The following is a 24,497-nucleotide window of genomic DNA, read 5'->3' as shown; positions in this document are numbered from 1 at the left end:
GTATGAAGGCCAGCACCTGCGGTCCACAGACTCTGTGTCTCGTTGAGGCCGGGACTTCCTTCTGTCGGGCGCCATGGAATGCTTGGGTGTCTTGCCGCTAGCGGCGGTCATGCTTCCGGCAGTGTGGTCGGTGCCGTGGATGCTTTCTCCTTGCGGCCTTCGGCCTGGGAAGGCGTTTAGGGCGGTTATTGTTGCCTGCTCTATGGGGTTTGTTGCATGGAGACCCCCCCCCATCTCCCCTCTTCGATCTCTTGTACCACTACCTCAGGATTAGACTGCTCCTGACTGCTGCGGTCCTCCATTCGTTTCCAGAACCTTTGGAAGATTCTGTCAAGTTGCTCCATATAGTGCTCCACCGGGTTAATACTCTGGGTGCTATGCTGTGTGAGCGCGGGCTTCTACCGCTCGAACACGGACGCCATTTTGTGTGGCCTTCTGGTCGTGTCGCTCAGGCTGTAGCGCGGCGCTGGAGCTCGCTTAGCAGTGTGCCTGGGGTTGGTGGGGACCGGGATAACCCCCACCGGTCCAAAGGGGGGGGGGGGGGGGAGACACGGGCCCGTGCTGGAGTTGTGGTGTGGTCGTGAGAGAGCGGCTGTCTCTCCCGCAGCTCCTCTGCTTGTCATGTTGCGGACCGCTCCGGTTTCTGCAGGCAGTACTTTAAGATTTGGGCACCAGTTGGTGTCTCTTCGATTGCTGGTCAGCCCCCCGTATCAGCTTGCACCTGGCGTGGGAAATCACGGTTAGGGTTTAGATTGTGCCCGCTGCCACCGGAGCTATGAGCAAGTGCGTCCGGCCATCTTGGCTGTCAGGCCCCGCCCCCCGATATGTACAAACTTGACCCCCGTTTTTCAGAGAGCCACATGTTTTTTGCTTTCATTATTTGGAATACATAATACTTTCTCTTTTCTGCACCCCACCTCTTTTCACGGCTCTAGGAGAAGATTGGAAGAAGGCAAGAATTGAAAGTTCATCGTCTCTACACATCCTTCAACCTCTTGATATTGAGGTTCAGTTGGAGAAGGCCATGGTAGAACGAGATGGAAGAATGCCCAGGTAAATGCTATATTTTACTTTTCGTTGACAAAGTAATGTATTAAATATATACAGGCCACCACAGCTGCTCGTAATTTAAAGTGAGTTGGTTTTCTCGTCTAAAAAAAAAAAGTATCAAGGAAAATATACATTTTCTAGACCTAAAGGACCTTGCCCTAAAGGAAGAACTAGATCTCCCTTGATGCAATCTTTAAGTTTGGATTCCAATATAGTTGAATGGGTTAGGCAGTGACTGAGTGACAGGCAACAGAGGGTTGTAGTCAATGGAGTATATTTGAAGCAAGTCCTTGTTACCAGTGAATCTGTACTTGGACCCATTCTCTTTAATATTTTTGTTAGTGATATTGTAGAAGGCCTTGATGGTAAGGTATGTCTTTTTGCTGATGATACTAAGATATGTAACAGGGTTGATGTTCCAGGAGGGATAAGCCAAATGGCTAATGATTTAGGTAAACTAGAAAAATGGTCAGAGTTGAGGCAATTGACATTCAATGTGAATAAGTGCAAGATAATGCATCTTTGATGTAAAACCCAAGGGCAGAGTGTAGGATATTTGATAGAGTCCTAACCTCAGCATCTGAGGCAAGGGATTTAGGGGTGATTATTTCTGATGACTTAAAGGTAGGCAGACAACGTAATAGAGCAGCAGGAAATGCTAGAAAAATGCTTGGTTGTATAGGGAGAGGTATTAGCAGTAGTAAGAGGGAAGTGCTTTTACCATTGTACAGAACACTGGTGAGACCTCACTTGGAGTATTGTACGCAGTACTGGAGACCGTATCTCCAGAAGGATATTGATACCTTAGAGAGAGTTCAGAGAAGGGCTACTAAACTGGTTCATAAATTGCAGGATAAAACTTACCAGGAAAGGTTAAAGGAACTTAACATGTATAGCTTGGAGGAAAGACGAGACAGGGGGATATGATAGAAATATTTAAATACATTAAGAGAATCAACACAGTAAAGGAGGAGATTATATTCAAAAGAAGAAAAACTACCACAACAAGAGGACATACGGTAGTTTAAATTAGAGTGGCAAAGGTTAAAAAATATCAGACAGTATTATTTTACTGAGAGGGCAGTGGATGCATGGAATAGCCTTCCAGCTGAACTGTTGGAGGTTAACACAGTGAAGGAGTTTAAGCATGCGTGGGATAGGCATAAGGCTATCCTAACTACAGGTGATAATCGAAAAATAATGTGCAAAAGTTCATTTATTTCAGTAATGCAATTTAAAAGGGGAAAACTAATATATGAGATAGACGCATTACATGCAAAGCAAGATACCGTATATACTCGAGTATAAGCCGAGTTTTTCAGCCCATTTTTTGGGCTGAAAAACCCCAACTCGGCTTATACTCGAGTCACTGTCTGTATTATGGCAATTTGCATTGCCATAATACAGACCGGGGGAGAGGGGGGCTGGCAGAGCTGTAACTTACCTGTTCTGCAGCTCCTGTCAGCTCTCTCCTCCTCTGCCGGTCCGTTCAGCACCTCGGTCAGCTCCCAGTGTAAGTCTCGCGAGAGCCGCGGCTCTCGCGAGATTTACACTGGGAGCTGACAGAAGAGCTGAACGGACGGCGCAGAGGAGGAGAGAGCTGACAGGAGCTGCAGAACAGGTAAGTTACAGCTCTGCCAGCCCCCCTCTCCCCCCCACTGAACTGCCACTGGACCACCAGGGAAGGAGAGCCCCCCTCCCTGCCATATATCAAGCAGGGAGGGGGGACGAAAAAAAATAAATATATAAATAAAATTAAAAAAAATAATAATAATAAAAAAAATTAATAACAAAAAAAAGGGGGATAAGGACCACTATGGGAGGGAGGGGGGGGGGTATAAGGACCACTATGGGAGGGAGGGGGGGGATAAGGACCACTATTGGAGGGAGGGGGGGTATAAGGACCACTATGGGAGGGAGGGGGGGTATAAGGACCACTATGGGAGGGGGTGGGATAAGGACCACTATGGGAGGGGGTGGGATAAGGACCACTATGGGAGGGAGGGGGTATAAGGACCACTATGGGAGGGAGGGGGGTATAAGGACCACTATGGGAGGGAGGGGGGGGGTATATGGACCACTATGGGAGGGAGGGGGGTATAAGGACCACTATGGGAGGGAGGGGGGTATAAGGACCACTATGGGAGGGAGGGGGGTATAAGGGCCACTATGGGAGGGAGGGGGGGGGGTATATGGACCACTATGGGAGGGATGGGGGGGGATAAGGAACATTATGGGAGGGAGAAGGGGGATAAGGGCCACTATGAGAGGGAGGGGGTGGGATAAGGACCACTATGGGAGGGGAGGGGGAAGTAAGGACCACTAGGGGAGGGGAGGGTAAGGACCACTAGGGGAGGGGAGGGTAAGGACCACTAGGGGAGGGGTGAGTCAGGACCACTGGGGGGGGGTGAAGGAACACGGGGGTGGGGAGGTAAGGACCACTGAGGGAGGAGGAGGGGAAGTCAGGACATATGGGGGGGGAGGGGGCGGCAAAAAATTTTTTGCCTACGGCGGCAAATATCCTTGCACCGGCCCTGCACACACTGCATTCACACACTGCATTCATACACACACACACTGCATTCATGCACACACACACTGCATTCATACACACACGCTGCATTCATATACACACACGCTGCACTCATACACACACGCTGCACTCATACACACACGCTGCACTCATACACACACGCTGCACTCATACACACACGCTGCACTCATACACACACACATACGCACACACTGCATTCATTATACACACACTGTAAATAAATATTCAATATATTTTTTTTAGGATCTAATTTTATTTAGAAATTTACCAGTAGCTGCTGCATTTCCCACCCTAGTCTTATACTCGAGTCAATAAGTTTTCCCAGTTTTTTTGGATAAAATTAGGGGCCTCGGCTTATATTCGGGTCGGCTTATACTCGAGTATATACGGTAGTTCAAGCTGTGATTTGTCATAAGTGCGATGATTATGGCTTACAGCTCATGAAAACCCCCAATCCACAATCTCAGTAAATTAGAATATTACATGCAATCAATAAAACAAGGAGTGTACATAGAACAATATCAGAACTCTGAAAAGTATAAGCATGCATATGGACTCAGTACTTTAGGCCCCCTTTGCAGAAATTACTGCCTTAATCCAGCATGGCATGGAAGATATCAGCCTGTGGCACTGCTGATGTGTTTGGTAGACCAGGATGCTTCCATAGTGGCCTTCAGCTCTTTTGCATTGTTCGGTCCCCTGTCTCTCCTCTTTCTCTTGGCAATGCCCCATAGATTCTCTATGGGGTTCAGGTCAGGCGAGTTTGCTTGCAAATCAAGCACCTGAATCCCACGGTCAAATTAGGCTTTGGTGCTTTTGGCAGTGTGGGCAGGTGCCAAGTCCTGCTGGAAAATTAAGTCAGCATCCCCATAAAGCTTGTCTGCGGAAGGAAGCATGAAGTGCTCCAAAATCTCCTGGTAGACGGCTGCGTTGACCTTGGACTTAATGAAGCACAGTGGACCAACACCAGCAGATGACATGGTTCCCCAAATCAACACAGACTGTGGAAACTTCACACTGGACTTCAAGCATCTTGCAGTGTGTGCCTCTCCATTCTTCCTCCAGACACTGGGTCTTTGGTTTCCAAATGAGATGCAAAAGTTGCTCTCATCAGAAAAGAGGACTTTGGACCACTGAGCAACAGACCAGGCCTGTTTTTCCCAGGTTAGACGCTTCTGACGTAGTTTGTTGTTCAGGAGCGGCTTGACAATAGGAATACGACATCTGAAGCCCATGTCCAGGATCAGTCTGTGTGTGGTGGCTCTTGGTGCACTGACTCCAGCCTCAGTCCACTCCTTGTGAAAGTCCCCAACACTTTTGAATGGCCTTTTCCTGACAATCCTCTCCAGGCTGCGGTCATCCCTGCTGCTTGTGCACCTTTTTCTTCCACACTTTTCCCTTCCACATAACTTTCTATTATGTGCTTTGATACAGCACTTTGGGAACATCCAACTTCCTTCGCAGTTACCTTTTGAGGCTTTCCCTCATTATGGAGGGTGTCAATTATGGTTTCCTGCACAACTGTCAGGTCAGCGGTCTTTCCCATGAGTGTGATTCCTACTGAACCCGACTGAGAGACCATTTAAAGGCTCAGAAACCCTTTGCATGTGTTATGGCTTATTTAGCTGATTAGAGTGGGACACTGTGAGCCTAGAACAGTGATGGCGAACCTTTTTGAACCCGAGTACCCAAACCGCAATACATGCCAACTTTTTTTTTCCTTAAAGTGCCAACACGGCAATTGTGTGTGTGTGTGTGTGTGGGGGTGCTGTGTGTGTGTGTGTGTGTGTTGTGTGTGTGTGTAAGTGTGTGGGGGGTGCTGTGTAAGTGTGTGGGGGTTGCTGTGTGTGTGTGTGTGGGGGTTGCTGTGTGTGTGTGTGGGGGGGGTGCTGTGTGTGTGTGGGGGGGGTGCTGTGTGTGTGTGGGGGGGGTGCTGTGTGTGTGTGGGGGGGTGCTGTGTGTGTGTGGGGGGGGTGCTGTGTGTGTGTGTGGGGGGGGTGCTGTGTGTGTGTGGGGGGGGTGGTGTGTGTGTGTGGGGGGGGTGCTGTGTGTGTGGGGGGGGGTGGTGTGTGTGGGGGGGGGTGGTGTGTGTGGGGGGGGGTGGTGTGTGTGGGGGGGGGGTGGTGTGTGTGGGGGGGGGTGGTGTGTGTGGGGGGGGGTGGTGTGTGTGGGGGGGGGTGGTGTGTGTGGGGGGGGGTGGTGTGTGTGGGGGGGGGTGGTGTGTGTGGGGGGGGGTGGTGTGTGTGGGGGGGGGTGGTGTGTGTGGGGGGGGGTGGTGTGTGTGGGGGGGGGTGGTGTGTGTGGGGGGGGGTGGTGTGTGTGGGGGGGTGGTGTGTGTGGGGGGGGGTGCTGTGTGTGGGGGGGGGTGCTGTGTGTGTGTGTGGGGGGGGGGTGCTGTGTGTGTGTGGTGGGGGGGGTGCTGTGTGTGTGTGGGGGGGGGGTGCGCTGTGTGTGTGTGAGAGGGGTGCTGTATGTGTGTGTGTATGAGGGGTAGTGTGTGTGAGAGGGGTGCTGTGTGGGGGGTAGGAGTGCTGGGCGGGGGTAAGGGTGCTGTGGGGAGGTAGGGGTACTGCTGGGGGGGTAGGGGTACTGTGTGTGGGGGGTAGGGGTACTGCTGGGGGGGTAGGGGTACTGTGTGTGGGGGGTAGGGGTACTGGGGGTAGGGGTACTGGGGGTAGGGGTACTGGGGGTAGGGGTACTGGGGGTAGGGGTACTGCTGTGGGGGTGGTAGGGGTACTGCTGTGGGGGGGAAGGGGTACTGCTGGGGGGATAGGGGTGCTTGGGGGGGTAGGGGTACTGCTGGGGGGGTGTCAGTATCCGCCTAACCCCCTCCTCCTAATCCTCCTTCTTACTTTTAATGGAGGTGATAGGGGTACTGCTGGGGGGATAGGGGTGATGGGGGGTAGGGGTACTGTTGTGGGTGTGGTAGGGGTACTGTTGTGGGGGGAGGGGTTCTGCTGGGGGTGGTAGGGATACTGCTGGGGGGTAGGGGTACTGCTGGGGGGATAAGGGTGCTTGGGGGGGGTAGGGGTACTGCTAGGGGGGGGTAGGGGTGCGGCTGCTGGGTGTCAGTATCCCCCCTCCCTCCTTCTTACCTTTAATGAAGTAGGGAGGGGGGGGGGTCGCGGCACAGCCATCCTGGTGGTCCGGTGGTGGAAAGCACTGCAGGCTGAGGGATCTGTGAATCAGCTCCCCTGTCGTCCCGCGCGATGCTGTGTGGAGCGTTGCCATGGTAATGCTCGGCAACGCTCCACACAGCATCGCGCGGGAGGACAGGGAAGCTGCATCACAGATCCCTCCCCCTGCCTCCCGACCCGGAAGCAGAGTAGGCGCCTGCCGTTTCGGGCAGGCAGGTGCCTACTCTGCATTAATGGCGGACCTATGGCCGCGTGCCAACAGAAAGGACCTGGCGTGCCACCTGTGGCACGCGTGCCATAGGTTCGCCATCACTGGCCTAGAATATTGCACCTTTTCACAATATTCTAATTTACTGAGATTGTGGATTTGGGGTTTTCATGAGCTGTAAGCCATAATCATCGCACTTGAACTATCTTGCTTTGCATGTAATGCGTCTATGTCTTATATTAGTTTCCCCTTTTATGTAAATAAATAAACTTTTGCACGATATTCTAATTTTTCGAGTATCACCTGTATAAGATAAGGCCAGGGACTAATGAAAGTATTTAGAAAATTGGGCAGACTAGATAGGCCGAATGATTCTGATCGGCCGTCACATTCTATGTTTCTTTGCCAGCTTTACTGTTGAAGTGTCATGTGAGCTATAGTTCTACAAAAGTTGAGATCTTTACAGCATATGATAATGTGGGACAATGCTGCTTATTAAACTTTGTTAGGTTTATGGGATGTACTAAACTCATTGAGGGGATCATTTGTTTTCAGAATAGTATCCTTTGTACAGAGCCAGTAGGTTTGATGCCATCTGTCACTGGTCCTTGTGAAGAAAATGTAACTGAGACTTGCTTAAGATTTTTGATTTTCTCTGCTATCTTTACTGTAACAGCTTTTGTGACCCAAATAATCTTGCTGCTACTCTGGTGTCGATTCCTGAGAGTACACATCATGGCAAAATGTTGATACTTTTTCTATTACTTTAAGTCTCTCACATGGTGTTTGTGAAATATCACATTTTAATTTGCTTCACCAACTCCCCAAGTAGATAAAAGATGGCTTATTGACCATTGTAATATTAACCTGGTCATGCTGATAAAATGCTACATCATATAACCTCACCAAAACAAGATATAGCGTATACTGCGCCTAAATATTATACATACATAAACCTTGGAGGAAGCGTGGTAAACCTCAAAAAAAGAAAAAAACAGATGATAGTGCAATACAGTATAATGCAATTGAGAGATCAAATGGAAAGTAACTGTAGGAAAACCACTCACATAAGCTAGTGCTATTAGAGCTCTGCTGTATAACGCGTGGACGGTATAATCCCAGTCTAAGGATGTATGGTGGTAATGGTGTTGCTAGTCTTCCAATTGTTGATGATATATGCAGGAGACATAAAACAAAAACAGGAACTCCAATGGTGCAGTAAGTACTGATATATGTGATAAGTAAAATGTGAAAATGTACTTACATTTTCTAGAGCAGAACCTGCTCTAGTATAACAGCATGGGTGGTATAATCCCCACCTAAGGATATAGATGATGGCAGGATTCAAGCCAAAGAAGAGGAAATGAGTTAATAGTACTAGAACAAAGTAACTATTGTAACACTACTATATATACAAAATATATTAAAAATATATGGTAAAGAGTCCACTTTACGCGTTTCGCCCGTCCACAGGGCTTTTTCAAAAGTGTGCAGTGTGCAAGTGTATACGCTATATCTTGTTTTTGTCTATCTCACCACACAAGGCTTTTGGGAATCCTTGTATTGTATACCGCAGCCTGTTCTACTATATAGTGAGCGCCTATACCTCCAGTTTGTCATATAACCTCACCAGACTCTCTATGGTTATCGTTACTGTTCATTTTTAGTCACTTGTCATGTTTTTTTGCGTTCAACTTAAATTCAACTTAAAAATGTTCATATAACTCAAATATATATTTTCAATATAGCAGAAGGAAATGATAACCTGTCGTATTTGGAGATGGATTTACTATTTTCTATGGGTTAGTTATGTGCAATGTTATATAAATATTTTATCACAAATAAACAGTGTATGCGAATAATAAACTAAACATTAAATGCTACTACTACGCATTATATAATTAAAAAAAAGAGAGTGACCGCAATTCTTTTATTTATTCTCATCTACGACCAGAAGGAAGAGACTCTGGTCCCGGAAGTTCGAGCTGCTACAGATACAAAAACCAAGCTTAAGAAATCTCTAATTTTCACATTATATAATTAAACATTACCTCCGAGTAATGTATAAATATTAAGGTATCAAAAGAAAGAGTTTTTTATTTTTTTTATTTTTATTTTAGAGAAAATCTAGTTCATAGATACAGCATCTAGATTCTCAGGGACATGCATTGACCGATACGGACACGTGGTTTTTTTTCAGGAAGGCAATATAACTTATTAAAACACAGAACGTTTTAATGAATAGAGTCAGACACGATGTATGAATTATATTTACCTGATTAGCTTCTATAGTCGTGGAAGAAAAATGTATCTGGATATAACAAATATGTTGAATCTGAAGTGGTAGCATGAGATATTTTGAGTGTTCATCTACACCAGTGTCATGGCTCCTGCATCTTCTAGACGGCACTGTGCTCACATTGACACTGTCATTCTTCTTTTCACACTGACCGCTCCACTGTACTACCCTTATATATGACCCTATGTTCACATCTTATTTTTTTAAAGAAAGAGACTCTACTCAGGGTAATTCACAAAACTTGGATTTTTTGCAAAATGAAGCATATTTCCAAACAAGTTAATTTTTGCCTCCATTTTTCCATTCAGATTTAATTTGTGAAGTTTGTTTAACAAATGGCTGTCAATGTCCACAGCTTTAGGCAAGGGCCCCCAATCTTTGCAATTGATTTTTTTTATTTATTTATTTTTTTTATTTGGTTTTAGTTGGTATGTAATTGAAATTATTTTGTGTTAGGACAAGTAGATTAGGCTACTACCTTTGGACAAGTATTTTTTTTTTTTTAATTCCACCTTCCCGGACAATTAGCAGTCAAACTGACTACGATTTCTGAAAGCATAACAGGAGGGAAATGGTAGAATAACATTATATCACTATAAAATAACCTATTTTGCCATAAACTCCGGAGAACACTGTCCTATGCTATGCATCAGTTTTGGACGCACAAAAATCAGTTGAACCATGCTACAGATCCATCATTAATAGACTTTGTACATTTTTAGTACATTTTGTTTTAGTTGTATGAAATCTGACCATTTATATTTGATGGCGTTTAGCATTCTGCACTTTGTCGAACTGCATGTGTGCAGTCTCGTCTTCATGTGTTTGTCTTTATATGCCTTATTTGTGAAGGTTTAAAGTGTCAGGAGAATTACCTTTGTTACACATGAGGATCTCGGACCAGAAATTAAAGGGAGTGTTTTCGTTGCTGGACAGTATACCTTTCCCCAAGAAGACCAGTAGTACCCCAACTACTAAACCGAAAAATGTAAGTTCAACAGATTAGTATTGATAAAACTTGTTTTATAGTTTGTAAAAAGATATATGTTTATTTCATTATTTGGTCTGGTGCTTTCACTAACTGCATGCCCACTTCCTTTTACCAGATTCCTGCAATTCGGATTTTGACTACAAGGCCAGAAAAGCTCTTTGAGCATGACATTGCAAAGTCACTGACATTTGAGGAGGATGATTCCGGTAAGAACATTAACTTACAATTCAGTGGGGTTGACATTGTATTGGTCAAGCAAACTTGTCACTTGGGCCTTTTCCATCTTTTTTTTGCAAAGTCAGAATCTGTAGAAGGCGTTTTACTCTTTCCTTTACCATGCCAAATAGGCTATTTCCACTGCTGGCTGATGATGCTAAGAGGATCCATGTCATTGTACACATGCGAGAGGGCAAAAATTCTAAAATACCGCAGGGCCTGTTGATAGCTAACGTTGGCACTTTAAATGTCTGTTAAGCCTTTTTTCTTATAAATTTTTTATTTTTGCAGTGCATTTCAAAATGACATACAGGCATGAGGTACCCCAACGGCATTCCTCATGCAGTAGCAAAACATTTGTAACAGTGGGGTATTCTGGAGTACTTGCACATATTTTTTATATAAGTAGATGCATAAGGGTATGAACATATTCAACAAAGGTTCAACAATGCTGATTATTTTGACTAACTACACATGTTGGGTGCTATCAATTATTCAACTGTATTACATGCTGTAAGTTGCTTGGGTAAAATTGTATAACAGGTGCAGTCTTAGTATTTTTTTACTAGCCTATATTGAGAGTAGATACAGGGTTATGTAAAGAGGTTCATAATATGATATATCCATCTACATTTGAGGCAACGAGTAGTTAAACATGGAACAAGTTAAGCCTATTCCTGAGTCGAATCAAAGCAGGTAAGAACTGCTGGCTGTTTATCTCTATATCATTCTAGTATACAAGGCAGAGATCTAGTTAACATTAGGACCTAAAAATCAGAGAGAGTGCTAAACAAGGAGAACGTATCAGGCAGCCGCTTTTTGCATGCGTATAGGGGGCCCAATTAGGCTGGCATCAGTGGGTAAGGTGTGGAAGTCCCGTCAGTGACAGTTAGTACTTGAGGTTTGACCCCTTATGGTACGGCTGTACTCGGCGAGTTTGTGTTCAACCTATGCCCGCAGATGGGAATTGAAAGTTGAGGGCTAGGGAGGCTAGGGAGGCTGCAGCACTCTGGTGGTTCTGTTGGGTATCCCTCCCGCCCCAGGCCGGCTGGCTGGCCTGCATCCTCTCACCACGGACATGGGGGCTCCTGGGGTTCCAGTCCTCCCTTGCTAGGGGCAAGCGGGGAGTCTTGGTGGTAAACTGCCGCTCATTGCAGGCGATCCTCCGCCGGTGTGGGTGATGCCTTGGGGCTCTGCCCCTGGTGGCCCTCGGCCTGGGTAATCTCCTGCTAGGAGGTTAGTATGCTGTGGAGGCATGGGTGATCAGAGGGGGCCCACTCACTGCCCGGCTTTCAACCTCCTTGTCCTCTCGGCGTTGGGGAGCTGCAGCAGTTTGGCGTGCGGCCAGCGCGGCCCAGAAGCGGTCGAAGATCTCATCCAGTCTCCTCTGCGTTATCTGCACGGGAGTGAGAGGTGCCGTCTCAGAGCGCTGGGTGTCTGGTTCCCGCTGTTTGTTCCGAGCCGCCATTTTGTGTTCATCTGTTGGGCTGTAGATTAGTGGGGTAGGTCGGTGAGAGACTCTGTTGTGTGAGAAACGAGCCAGGGTGGACCGGAATGACCTCCGCCGGTCCATAGTGGGGGGAACAGGGCTGAGAGGCAAACTTGGGAGGGCACAGTGTCGGTCTCTCAGAGCGGGGGATTGGCCGCTCCACCCGTCTGGTGACCTTGCTAGGTCTCACTCCCACCAGCTCCGTCGGATGTGCCGTGCACCCGCAGGCAGTAGACCCGGGATCCTCGGCTGGCCCCAGAAGCAGGTAGGTCCCGATTTGTGGCTCTTTTGGCTGGCTGGGTAGCTATAATCAGGCTGAATTACAGAGTTTGAGCTCAGAGCTCTCATGAGGCACGTCCAGCCGCCATGCTGTCCAGGCCCCGCCCCCTGTTAAGCCTTTTTTGAATGGATCTTCTGTCTTCCTCAAAGGCTCTGTTCTGATGCAGTCCCTGTTTAATAACAGATATTTAATTCTGTGTTTAACATTTAGTAGTTTCTGGGCACTGAGACGAACACCAGTATACACCCTGTTCCAAATTATTATGCAAATTCTATTTAAGTGTCACAAAGATTAAATATTTTGTTTTTCAGTTTACCTCATGGATGGCATTGTGCCTCAGGGCTCTTTTGATCACTGAAAACAATCTCGGACACCTGTGATAATTAGATTGCCAGGTGAGCCCAATTTAAGGAAAAAACACTAAAGGAGGGTGTTCCACATTAGTAAGCAAAGCACCATTTTCATGCAATATGGGGAAGAAAAAGGATCTCTCTGCTGCTGAAAAGAGTGAAATAGTTCAATGCCTTGGACGATGTATGAAAACATTAGATATTTCACGAAAACGTAAGCGTGATCATCGCACTACTAAGAGATTTGGGGCTGATTCAGAGCACAGACGGGTTCGTGCAGATAAAGGCACATTGAGGAAGATTTCTGCCAGATCCATGCATCGGATCAAGAGAGCAGCTGCTAAAATACCATTTCATCGTAGCAAACAGATATTTGAAGCTACTGGTGCTTCTGGAGTCCCACGGATGTCAATGTGTAGAGTGCTCCAGAGTCTTGCATCTGTGCATAAACCATATATTCGGCCACCACTAGCCAATGCTCAAAAGCAGAAACGGCTGCATTGGGCAGAAAAATACATGAAGACTGAATGGTCCAGTTGGATGGAGTAGTGGATGGTTGGTGGACGGCCATCCTTTTCCAGCAAGGCGGTGGTGGAGTCATGTTTTGGGCCGGAATCATGGGAAGAGAGCTGGTCGGCCCATTTGGGGTCCCCGAAGGTGTAAAGATGACCTCTGCAAAGTATGTGGAGTTTCTGACTGACCACTTTCTTCCCTGGTACAGAAGGAAGAACTATGATTTCCGTAATAAAATCATCTTCATGCATGACCATGCACCATCTCATGCTGCAAAGAATACCTCTGCATCAATGGCTGCTATGGGGATAAAAGGAGAGAAAGTCATGGTGTGGCCTCCAGCCTCCCCTGACCTCAATCCTATTGAGAACATTTTGAGCATCCTCAAGCAAAAGATCTATGAGGGTGTAAGGCAGTTTACATCCAAACAGCAGCTATGGGAGGCAATTCTGACATCTTGCAAACAAATTCAAGCAGAAACTGTCCAAAAACTCAAGTTCAATGGATGCAAGACTTGTGAAGCTGCTTTTAAATAAGGGGTCCTATGTTAAAATGTAACGTGACCTGTTAAAATGTTTACAAAGTTAAAATGTTGTTATAAGTTTGATTGAAATAACAAATTACAATTTTCAAGGGACACTATAGTCACTTGAACAACCTTAGCTTAATGAAGCAGTTTTGGTGTATAGAACATGCCCCTGCAGCCTCACTGCTCAATCCTCTGCCATTTAGGAGTTAAATCCCTTTGTTTATGAACCCTAGTCACACCTCCCTGCATGTGACTTGCACAGCCTTCCATAAACACTTCCTGTAAAGAGAGCCCTATTTAGGCTTTCCTTATTGCAAGTTCTGTTTAATTAAGATTTTCTTATCCCCTGCTATGTTAATAGCTTGCTAGACCCTGCAAGAGCCTCCTGTGTATGATTAAAGTTCAATTTAGAGATTGAGATACAATTATTTAAGGTAAATTACATCTGTTTGAAAGTGAAACCAGTTTTTTTTTTTCCATGCAGGCTCTGTCAATCATAGCCAGGGGAGGTGTGGCTAGGGCTGCATAAACAGAAACAAAGTGATTTAACTCCTAAATGACAGTGAATTGAGCAGTGAAATTGCAGGGGAATGATCTATACACTAAAACTGCTTTATTTAGCTAAAGTAATTTAGGTGACTATAGTGTTCCTTTCAGTTCTTTACAACCTATAAAGTGTTTTGAAACTTACTGTGCGTAATATTTTGGAACAGTGCATTGTAAGTTTTTTATGTTTAAAAAAAAAAAAATACTTTTATCATTAGGAGGTTTGTTAAATAAAATGTGAATTGTACTCTGAATAGTTGATAACATGAGAATTATGCTGACTGTTATTTACATCAATTATTTAGGTAAATTAGTAAAATATAATTTGCATAATAATTTGGAACAGGGTGTATATGAAACCATTTCTAAACGGTTTCAAACTAATCCAGGGGAGGGCACCAAGACTATGTAGGTAGCATGGCATCTTCAGTGAGTTGTAGTGGTTATCTTGTTAAGATGTCCATTTTATGGCTGGCAATCTGGACTACAAAGAGATGGGGTAGGGCTGTGCCAACAGAAAAATAAAGTAATGTAAAATAGTCTAAAAGATCCTCCCCTTCTGTTGGCGCAGCCCTACCCCATCTCTTTGTAGTCCAGATTGCCAGCCATCTCTTTGCATTATCTTATCTGTTTATTGAAGGATTTGAGGGTTGCCCTCCATTTACATATTGTCTGTCAATTAGCGCTGATTTCCTTTTGTATTTTGTGAATCTGGACTACAGCATTTACATTTTCCTGGCATAGTTGCAAGCTATCATTGCAAGGTTTATGTTTTCCCTACTTTTTGAGATGTGTAATTTTAGCATTATTAGACTATGCAATGCATATGTTATTTATTTGGGGAAATGTCCCTTTTCTTTCCTAAATCCTCCAGAATCAACCGATGAATATTTTGACACTGATGATGAGCCTTCTCTTGTGAAAACTAAAGGTAAAGAAGTGTCCGTAAAAACAGAAACTAAATCTTCAGCAGAAACTGTTCCTCAAGAACTGACAGACCTTCATCTGAAGTTTGAAGTAAAGGAGGTAATTCTCTAAAGGCTTTTCCTATGTAGGAACATGCTTTGTGCTCCCGCGGGACCCCATTCTTGCTACCATAGTCAGAAAGGGAATACTCATGTAATTGGGAGATTTAGATCTGTGTCCTTTAATAAAAAAAAAAAAAAAAAGTGGCTTTAAGTTTTGCAAGCAGAGTAATAGCCATGCGAACCAAGGGGAGCATTTCACTGGAATCCACTGTGAATGCATCCCTTTTAGAAATCTATCTTTTCTATTAAAATAAGTCTAAGCACCGTTCGACTAGATGCTGCTATAGTTATGATGGTCATTTTGTGCTTTGGGTGCTGTTCCTTGGTTTTCGGTCAAAACATTTTAAAAGTTTTGACCAAAGCTGTGGCATCTGTGGCCAGTCCCCCTGCTGCCTGTTCCACTTCTGCATTAGCAATATTAATTTAATCCATGTTTGTATGACAATAATTGATCTGGACACATCAGCTGCCATGATCACCCAAACAATAGTATTTTCTTGCTGTAAATGCTGATTCCTCTTTTTTTGGATGTTTCCCTTCTATTTTGTATCAAAGTGTTGCTACTCCCGTGTCTGTCTCCCTCCAAGTCAACGGCACCCCCATCACCTTTACCTCGCAGGCTCGCTGCCTAGGTGTTCTCTTTGACTCAGACGTCTCCTTCACCCCTCATGTCCAGTTGCTTGCCAAATCCTGCCGCTTCCATCTCAAAAACCTAGCTCGCAACCGCCCTTATTTAACACCAGACGCAGCTAAGGTGCCATTGTTCTTTCTTGCCTTGACTACTGCAATCCCCTTCTCAATGGTCTTACGTGTTCCCAGATTCACTATAGATTGCAGTGGCAAGGCTCATTTTCCTGTCCGCCTGCACCTCACACGCCTTCCCTCTCTGTCAGTCCCTACATTGGCTTCCTGTTAGATATAGGGCTCAATTTAAGATTATGGTGCTTGCTTACAAGTCCCTTCATAATACTGCTCCAACCTACTTATTCTCACTAATACACAAGTTGGACTCGTTGAGGCCCCTAAGCTCTGCCGAAGACCTATGCCTATCCTCTGTCCGTACTCTTACATCTGATGCTCGCCTCCAAGACTTCTCCAGGGCTGCACCTTTTCTGTGGAACTCCCTTCTCTTCTCCGTTAGACTTTCACCCAGTCTCCACTCCTTCAAAAAATCATTGAAAACTCACTTCTTCAGGAAAGCACATCATCTAAACTGTTAGCAGGTTTTCATCACCCCCACCCCCATGACTCCTCTCCTGCAACTGTCAAAAATAAACAAAGTTCTCAGTGAATACTTTTCTAGCAACCTATTTCATTACCCCATCTTATACCCAGTGGTTATTCCTGGTTTTGTGCTGTCCTAGGCACCCCCCGCCACCCCGCCTTCTTTTTGATCAACAACATATGTGAGAAAGGCTGAACTTGATGGACGCAAGTCTCTTTTCAGCTATGTAACTATGTAAATACACATACACATTCACTGACAGACACACATACACATTCACTGACACTCTGACAGACACACATACACACTCACTGACACTCTGACAGACACACATACACATACACATACATTGACAGACACACATACACTGACACACACATACGCTGACACACACATACACTGACAGACACACATACACTGACAGACACACATACACTGACAGACACACATACACTGACAGACACACATACACTGACAGACACACATACACTGACAGACACACATACACTGACAGACACACATACACTGACAGACACGCACACTCACTGACAGACACGCACACTCACTGACAGACACGCACACTCACTGACAGACACGCACACTCACTGACAGACACGCACACTCACTGACAGACACGCACACTCACTGACAGGCACGCACACTCACTGACAGGCACGCACACTCACTGACAGGCACGCACACTCACTGACAGGCACGCACACTCACTGACAGGCACGCACACTCACTGACAGGCACGCACACTCACTGACAGGCACGCACACACTCACTGACAGGCGCACACACACACACTCAGTGACAGGCACACACACACACACACAAACTCACTGACAGGCACACACACACACACACACAAACTCACTGACAGGCACACACACACACACACACACACTCACTGACAGGCACACCCACATAGACACACACTCACTGACAGACACACACACTCACTGACAGACACACACACTCACTGACAGACACACACACTCACTGACAGACACACACACTCACTGACAGACACACACACTCACTGACAGACACACACACTCACTGACAGACACACACACTCACTGACAGACACACACACTCACTGACAGACACACACACTCACTGACAGACACACACACTCACTGACAGACACACACACTCACTGACAGACACACACACTCACTGACAGACACACACACTCACTGACAGACACACACACTCACTGACAGACACATTTAAAAAAAAAAAAAAAATAATAATAATAAAATGCAATCCCCCAGCCTATTATACTTTACATTATTAATTTCTGGACCTTCATTCCCTGATATAAAAACATGATTTTTTTTTTTAAACTCTTATGTTATGAATCTGTAATATGTTTTTATGTTCTGTGTCCTTTGTTGCCATGCATTGTAACTACACGTTTCACTAGATTCTGTTAGAGTGAATTTAACTCTATTACATGATATTGATATTTACGGGATAATTGCTTTTCATTTGAGATATGCTTATCTCTTATAACCGAATCTAGACCTTAGTACAGGACCAAGTGATGGAGCATCACGGATCATTCATTAGGAAGCCTCTAACCAGAGGCCTTTATAACTTGATTCATGATTTCTGCAGTTGTCCTTATGAACGTGATTAAACAAAATCCCTCTCAGTATATTTTGCTTGCAGTAAAAAACAAGTCGACCATGCAGAATGAGGTCAATGTCTTATGGGTAAATGACTGCTTTATAAATATGGCTGTACTATTGTCTAGGTGGCGATAGAACTGAATAAACAGCTTGAGAAACACGAAAAAACTGTCCTGATACTAAATATACAACAACTAGGAACTGACGCCCTCATTAGAACATTTGATCTGACCGCTGTATCCTACTTGAAGAAGATTAATCTAGATTATTATGATATTCAAGGTAAGATGGCTGATGTTTGTTTTTTGTTGTTTTTCATAACTGTATTCACTTTTTTTTTTTTTTAATTTACTTTGCATTTAAAAAAAAAAGTGTATTTTCTGTGCCATGCTTCTATTATGTAGTTCTGGAAGAATGAGAAGGCTGATATAACATTACATAGTAGAAAATCCATGGGTCGCCAATCCGGCTCCACTGAAGTGAATAAATATATAGGAAGATTTATTGAAGAATCCAGTGCAACGTTTTGGCTACAATGAAGCTGTATCATTGCATTGTATGTTTTAATAAATCTATGTTACAAATTGCTGTAGGCCAGGGGAATACAACTCCACTGATGCTATTCAAGCATTCTGGCATTATGGAAAACACAGTCCACAACATCTGGACATAACATTATGGGAAACCTAGTCCACAACATAGTGCTAAAGGTTGCCTACCTCTGCTGTAGGGTATGAATCAATGTGTGACTCCATGTTTAACAAATCTATTTAAAAGGGGTGCAATGTGCCAATTGCAAAACTCACCATTAATCGCTTCGATACGGAATGCATGGGTTAAATCATTAAAGGGACTCTCCAGCGCCAGGAAAACCCTTTTTCCTGGCACTGCAGGATCCTGCAGTGCCCCCCATCCCATGTCACTGAAGGGGTTAAAACCCCTTCAGCTACTTGCCTGAATCTAGCGCCGTTGTCCCTCTGCGCTGGGTCAGGCTCCGCCAACGTCCCCCCCCCTCCTCCCCCCCCCCCCGTCAATGGTCGCGCGCATTAGACCTCCCCATAGGAAAGCCTTATTCAATGCTTGCCTATGGTGATAATCAGACACTAGAGGTCCGTGAGGACATCCAGCGTCAGATAACAGACTAAAGGTCGGGTTGGATTCCGGAATCCCTCTAGTGGTTGTCTGTTAGCCACAGAGGGCAGACTTAGAGCTGCAATGTAAACACTAAGTGCAATAGGGGCACAGCACCCAGACTACTTCATTTAGCTGTCCCTTTAAATGGGGGAAAAAAGCATATACAATGACTTGATAAATGAATACTAATGGATTGTGCAGTGAGTTCTAAGTGAATCCTGTGTAACACTTACATCCTATTTTTAATGTTACAGGTTTCAGCAAGCAGCCTCTTCATTTAATAAGCTCTTCAGATAAACAAGGATTAGACCTGCTGAAAGTGGAATATATTAAAGTAAGTGCCATTTGTTTTCTAGAGTAAACACGTTCTGTTTCCCTTATACATTAGCTCCCGTTTGACCTGCTCCTATCCTTTTAGCATAAATTCCTGCACGTGAGTGTGTATACCTCAGCACATGTTTTGACAATGTGACAATTTCCCTAATTTTTTTCTAATAATTCTGTTATAGTTCTTGGAGTATATTTTATGTTTACATTACCTGCCTCTCCTTATATTTGCCACTTTGGCTAGCTTCCTTTAGAGGTAATTTATCTTGGCTTTTCTTTTTATATTTCTAGGCTGATAAAACTGGGCCAAATTTTCAAACAACATTTGAAAACACAGAACAAACACTTAAGGTAAAATGCATGCTAAGTTTCTTTAACCCTTTTTTTGGTTGCAATTTATTTAATGAGGCTGTGTAAATCCATACCTTCTTACTGTCCTTTTCTTCCCACCCCAAATTAGTGAGTGATGTTGGCTAGAAATATTGGGACCAATTGCCACTTAAAGTGTAGGAGGGGCCAACATCTAGAGTATGAATGGTTCAGCCTAGTGGCGGAACTACCTGGCTGCACTGAGGCCCGCACAATCAGGTGGCCCATGCTCTTAGGGTCAGACTTCAGACTCTGTGGCCCTTGAACAGTGAAAATGGCCCCCCTTCTTCTTTCCAGCAGCAGTAGGAGGAAGAGACAGCTGGAGGAGAAGGCAGGGGGGGAGGGGGGGTTGGGCCAGAAGAGCCAGCTCCCAACTACCTTACCACAGGGTAGTCACCCTCCAGCGCAATAAAGGTAGGAAACTGGAGGGCGACTATAAAAGTGTAAATTTTTTTTTTTTTACTTCTTTATTTTTGCATGCATGGATAAGTACAAAACAACCCGGCTGGCCACAATAGCCTTGCGGGTGATGGTTGTTACATGACTTCACAACAAAGTTACGGCATACTTTTGTCTGTCATTTCGGAGTTGTAACGTCAGCTAGATCTGCACATTTTTATTTTTTTCAATTAGTGTGAAACTAAGGCCTCCATGGAGTGTATTCACAGTGTATGTCAGTCTACGAGTTTCGGGTTCATGTTAAATTGGGGGGGGGGGGGGGGGGGGGTGTACACACAGGTTATCAGTCTGGAGGTAGTTGTCAGCATGTTTGTACCCCTCAGGTTTGTGTGTGTGTGCGTATGGCTGTCCTTAGTGTTGTTAGTGTCTGCGAGTGAATTCTATTGTGTCCGTGTAGATTGGCGTGTGCTTGTGGGGTGAGCGTTATCGCTCATAGAGCCCGTTGCGTCTTTGTGGTGTACCGATGGGTTGGGGTTTCGACTTCTTACCGAGGAAGTCACGGGGGGGGGGGGGGTGGGAAAAAGATTACTCTCCCTGGAGCTTGTGGTGTTCTTTGTCCGAGTCAGTCACGGCTGGTGATGGTTGGTCGCAGTTATAGTATAGCGTATGCTATACTTGTTAGGTGTGTGTGTAGTAGTATCATGCTGAAAACAGTAACAAAATACAAAAACTAACATAACCCATAGAAATAAAAATAAACAGTCACAGGATAAAACAGCAGTAGAGCCGGCAAGCAAAGCAAAAAAGAGGAGACAGTGCCTGCTGGATATATTAGAGTTGCTGACCACCAGTGTTACAGTTCAGATCAGCCCTTCCTCTGCGCCTGCGGAGGGCACTTAGAGGGTCTAAGGTCTGGCACGGTGGGGCAGTTCAGGTTAGGGCTCCGCTTCTCTCCGTGTTCCTAGGGGTGAAAGAGATTACCGTCTCTGCATTCCATGTGTGCAACGTTGTGGGATTCTCCCTTGTTTGGGTGAGCGCTAGTATCCCCAGTGCCCTCAGGAATGGTTCTGCGTTCTGTAGTGAGGAGAGGCTGTGCGTGGCGCCCTCCTTGGACACTGTCAAGGATCTTGGGAATGTCCATTTATACTCAATCTTTGCCTCTCTCAGTTGGGTTGTGACCGGGGCCAGGGATCTGCGCAACATTAATGTGTTGTGGGTCAGGTCTTGATAAAAGGTAATTTGTGAATTTTCAAATGTTAGCGGGGTCTTCCCTCTGACCGCCGTGAGAAGCTTAATTTTGTCGGTCACGGAGTGACATCGGATAATGACATCTGGAGGGGCGTCCATTGGTGCTTGTCTGGCTTTTCTGATTCTAAAACAGCCGTCCAACACAAGTTTTTTTTTTGCCTGAACGGGTGGCAGAATTGTTGCTATGAGACGTCTGAGGTAGTGGGGTAGTTCTGAGGAGTCTATGGTGTCTGGGATCCCCCTTAGTTTTAAGTTAGCGCGTCTGTTTCGGTCTTCTGTTTGGTCCAGTCTCGTGATTAGGGAGGACTGTACGGCCTGCATATGGGAGCAAGTGTTTTTTAACTCTCTCACCTCATTTTTGAGGTCTAGGATGTCCTCCTCTGTAGCCTGTGTGCGTGCTGTCATCGCTTGTAATTCAGTCTTTATTAGGTTAATGTCTGCTGCATGCATTCTCCTCATTTCCATCAGGAGGTCGGCAATATCTTGTTTGGTAGCCGGGGTTTGAGTGTCCTGGCCGGCTAGTGGTTCTGTGACTTGGGGAGCGGTGGATGTTTCTAATCCGGCCCCATGCTGTTTCCCCTCATCTGGAGAGGCTGGCGTGCGCTCCGGCGGAGCCGCCATCTTGGGCGCCATTGGCCTCTGTAGCATGTCACCTATATCTTGAATACCTCTGCTGGCAGTTGGTGGAGGCTTTTGGGACCTGCGACCCATTGTGTAGCCGTCCGATTCCGCAGGGTCAGTTAACAGGTAGGTGCTGTGTCGAGCGTCGAATGCAGCGACCTCCGTCGCGTACCTTGTGGCTTGGGGTGTCAGGTAGGCCCCAGATTTTCGCCGGGTCTTTTTACCCGTTTGCGGGAACTGGAACGGCATTCGTCTGAGCCTTGGGCTCCAGGGGGAAGTCCGATGGGTGTTTGGGTCTTTGGATGGTACCTCGGTACCTCGGATTAAGGCGGATTATCGTCGTTTGTTCGGAGCTCACATTAAGTGCGTCCGTTCAGGCTCAGCTCAAAAGTGTACATTTTGACCTGCATTTATATCTGTATGTCCGTGTGTTTGTATCTGTTTTTTTTTTTTTTCTTCTTCTTTATTTTGCATTTTTTTGAAATAACAAAACACATATAAAAATGTACATAAACACATACAATATGAAAAGTTTACTTTTTTCCAATAATTTATGCTATCATTTTTTTGAGATTTGTTTGAAATAGTGATTTATTTGTACAGCATAGAAACGCAAAACTTTCTCCTGCGCAGAGGAGTAAACAATAACAATGCATTACAGTTAGTAACATTTTACAAGTTTACATTATTGGAGTCTCTATCTCTGAAATCCATTTAGTTTAGTTACATCCATTATACGCTAATATTATACAGTAGACAGAATATCAGTTGTGGATTACCGAGCCCGGGCGTGGTGGCGTGTTTGCGGTCATTCTGGCCTGTTATTAACGTCATTTGTAGGTATGAGCAGCCTAGTGCTGCTCAGCTCAGACATGCAAACATGTTGTGGACAGGCTGTCTGTCCTGTGATATGGCTGTGTGGCCAGAATAGTCGTGAAGCGGGAGATTATATTTGTAACCGACCATGCCCTCGTCCCCATACATTCTGGCATGGGCGTGTACCATGGCATGGTGGGGCATGACCTTCTTCCAGCTTGCCTATCCTCAGAGAGATGAGGGTGTTTGCTGCATGACTACCTATATGTAGGGATGTTACAGATTGTGGCAGATTCTGGTAGTTGCTAGTTCTATTTGTCATTTCGATGCTTCATGTGGGTATTGTGAAGGTTCCCCTACATGTGAGTCCTCGGTCTTTGGAACCATCGTTTCATCGGTCTGTTCCTTGGGGGTCATGTCATACCGGTAATTTGGTTTGGGTCTACTGTGGTCATCCGACCTGCGCGTCCCCCCTTAGGGCGTTCGTCTCTTCGAAGGCCCCGCCCCCGGCCAGGCGGCTTTGGCCTTGGTCATTGAAACTGGCGTGGGGGATGAGGGGGGTAAAGGAGAGGGAGGAGAAGAGGGATGAAAAGGAAAGCAAAAGTGGGTGAGAGAAGGGAGTCTATCCTGTTGGTCAATTTGCACCATCAGCCATTCAGTATGCCTGCGAAGTCTGCTGATGATATGAACTCAAGCCAGTGGAAATATCGTTGGGTGTATCGTTCTTTCTCCTTGACAGTGGAGGCCTTCAGGTCCTCGAATCTTCTGGCATCCTCTACTACTTCCACCCACTGTGTGATCTTAAATGTCAGTGGCTGTCTCCAGTAAATCGGGATGGTGACCTTTGCTGCATTCAGGAGTCTCGGGATCGCCTTGTGCCGGTTCCACTTTGTGATGTAAAAGGTATGTTGCCGGTTCCTCTGGTGAGGGTTTGTCAGTTAACTATCTCACCACTTGGCTGACCGTCTCTCAGAATGGTTTAACCAACCTGCAGGTCCACCATATATGTGGGAAGGTGCCCCGCTCTTCTGCGCTGCGCCAGCATAGATCCGATTCTTCTGGGTACGGTTGGTGTCAGGTACCACCTCGTCCGGAGTTTATAGGAGTTATCGTGAATTTGTGCCGACGTCTGTGTTTTCTGGATAAGGGTGAGTATTTAGTCCCATTCCGCCTCTGTGAACGTCTGCTGGAGGTCCTGTTCCCAACTGCACATGCAGGGTGGTGGTGGTAGTAGATAGCGGTTGGTCACTCTCATGGTGTATATCGTGGATATTGTCTTGGGGGGGGGGGGATGCAGCCTCTTGGAGACAAATGCTCAAGTTCTGCCAGTTCCCTGGTGCGGTTGCGTTTTTCCAAGATTGAGGCCACATAGCACTGTCTTACCAGTGTGTGGAGCAGCGTGTTGGTCACGTCTGGAAATAACTCTGCCACCGAGCAGGTCATTCCATTGTGTCCCAGTACATCCCTCACCCTCGGGAAGGGGTTGTTTCCAGTCACCTTTTCCAGTGCCCTCAGGGCGCCGGCT

General features: G+C 45.7%; 1 protein-coding gene across 3 annotated transcripts in view; it reads left to right on the top strand.

Annotated features, from left to right (window-relative positions):
• Window positions 1-24,497, top strand: part of VPS13C (vacuolar protein sorting 13 homolog C) — a 168,624-nt gene that overhangs the window by 62,013 nt on the left and 82,114 nt on the right. For all 3 annotated transcript variants that reach the window (XM_063449388.1, XM_063449387.1, XM_063449389.1), the window contains 7 exons: window positions 936-1,053; window positions 10,101-10,236; window positions 10,355-10,445; window positions 15,037-15,188; window positions 18,184-18,340; window positions 19,447-19,526; window positions 19,811-19,870. In XM_063449388.1, coding sequence (XP_063305458.1) covers window positions 936-1,053; window positions 10,101-10,236; window positions 10,355-10,445; window positions 15,037-15,188; window positions 18,184-18,340; window positions 19,447-19,526; window positions 19,811-19,870 — 794 coding nt within the window. The remainder of the gene's footprint in view (window positions 1-935; window positions 1,054-10,100; window positions 10,237-10,354; window positions 10,446-15,036; window positions 15,189-18,183; window positions 18,341-19,446; window positions 19,527-19,810; window positions 19,871-24,497) is intronic.

Source organism: Pelobates fuscus, chromosome 3, assembly GCF_036172605.1.
Source record: "Pelobates fuscus isolate aPelFus1 chromosome 3, aPelFus1.pri, whole genome shotgun sequence".
Classification (NCBI taxonomy): Eukaryota; Metazoa; Chordata; class Amphibia; order Anura; family Pelobatidae; genus Pelobates; species Pelobates fuscus.
This window is presented reverse-complemented; position numbering and strand designations above follow the sequence as displayed.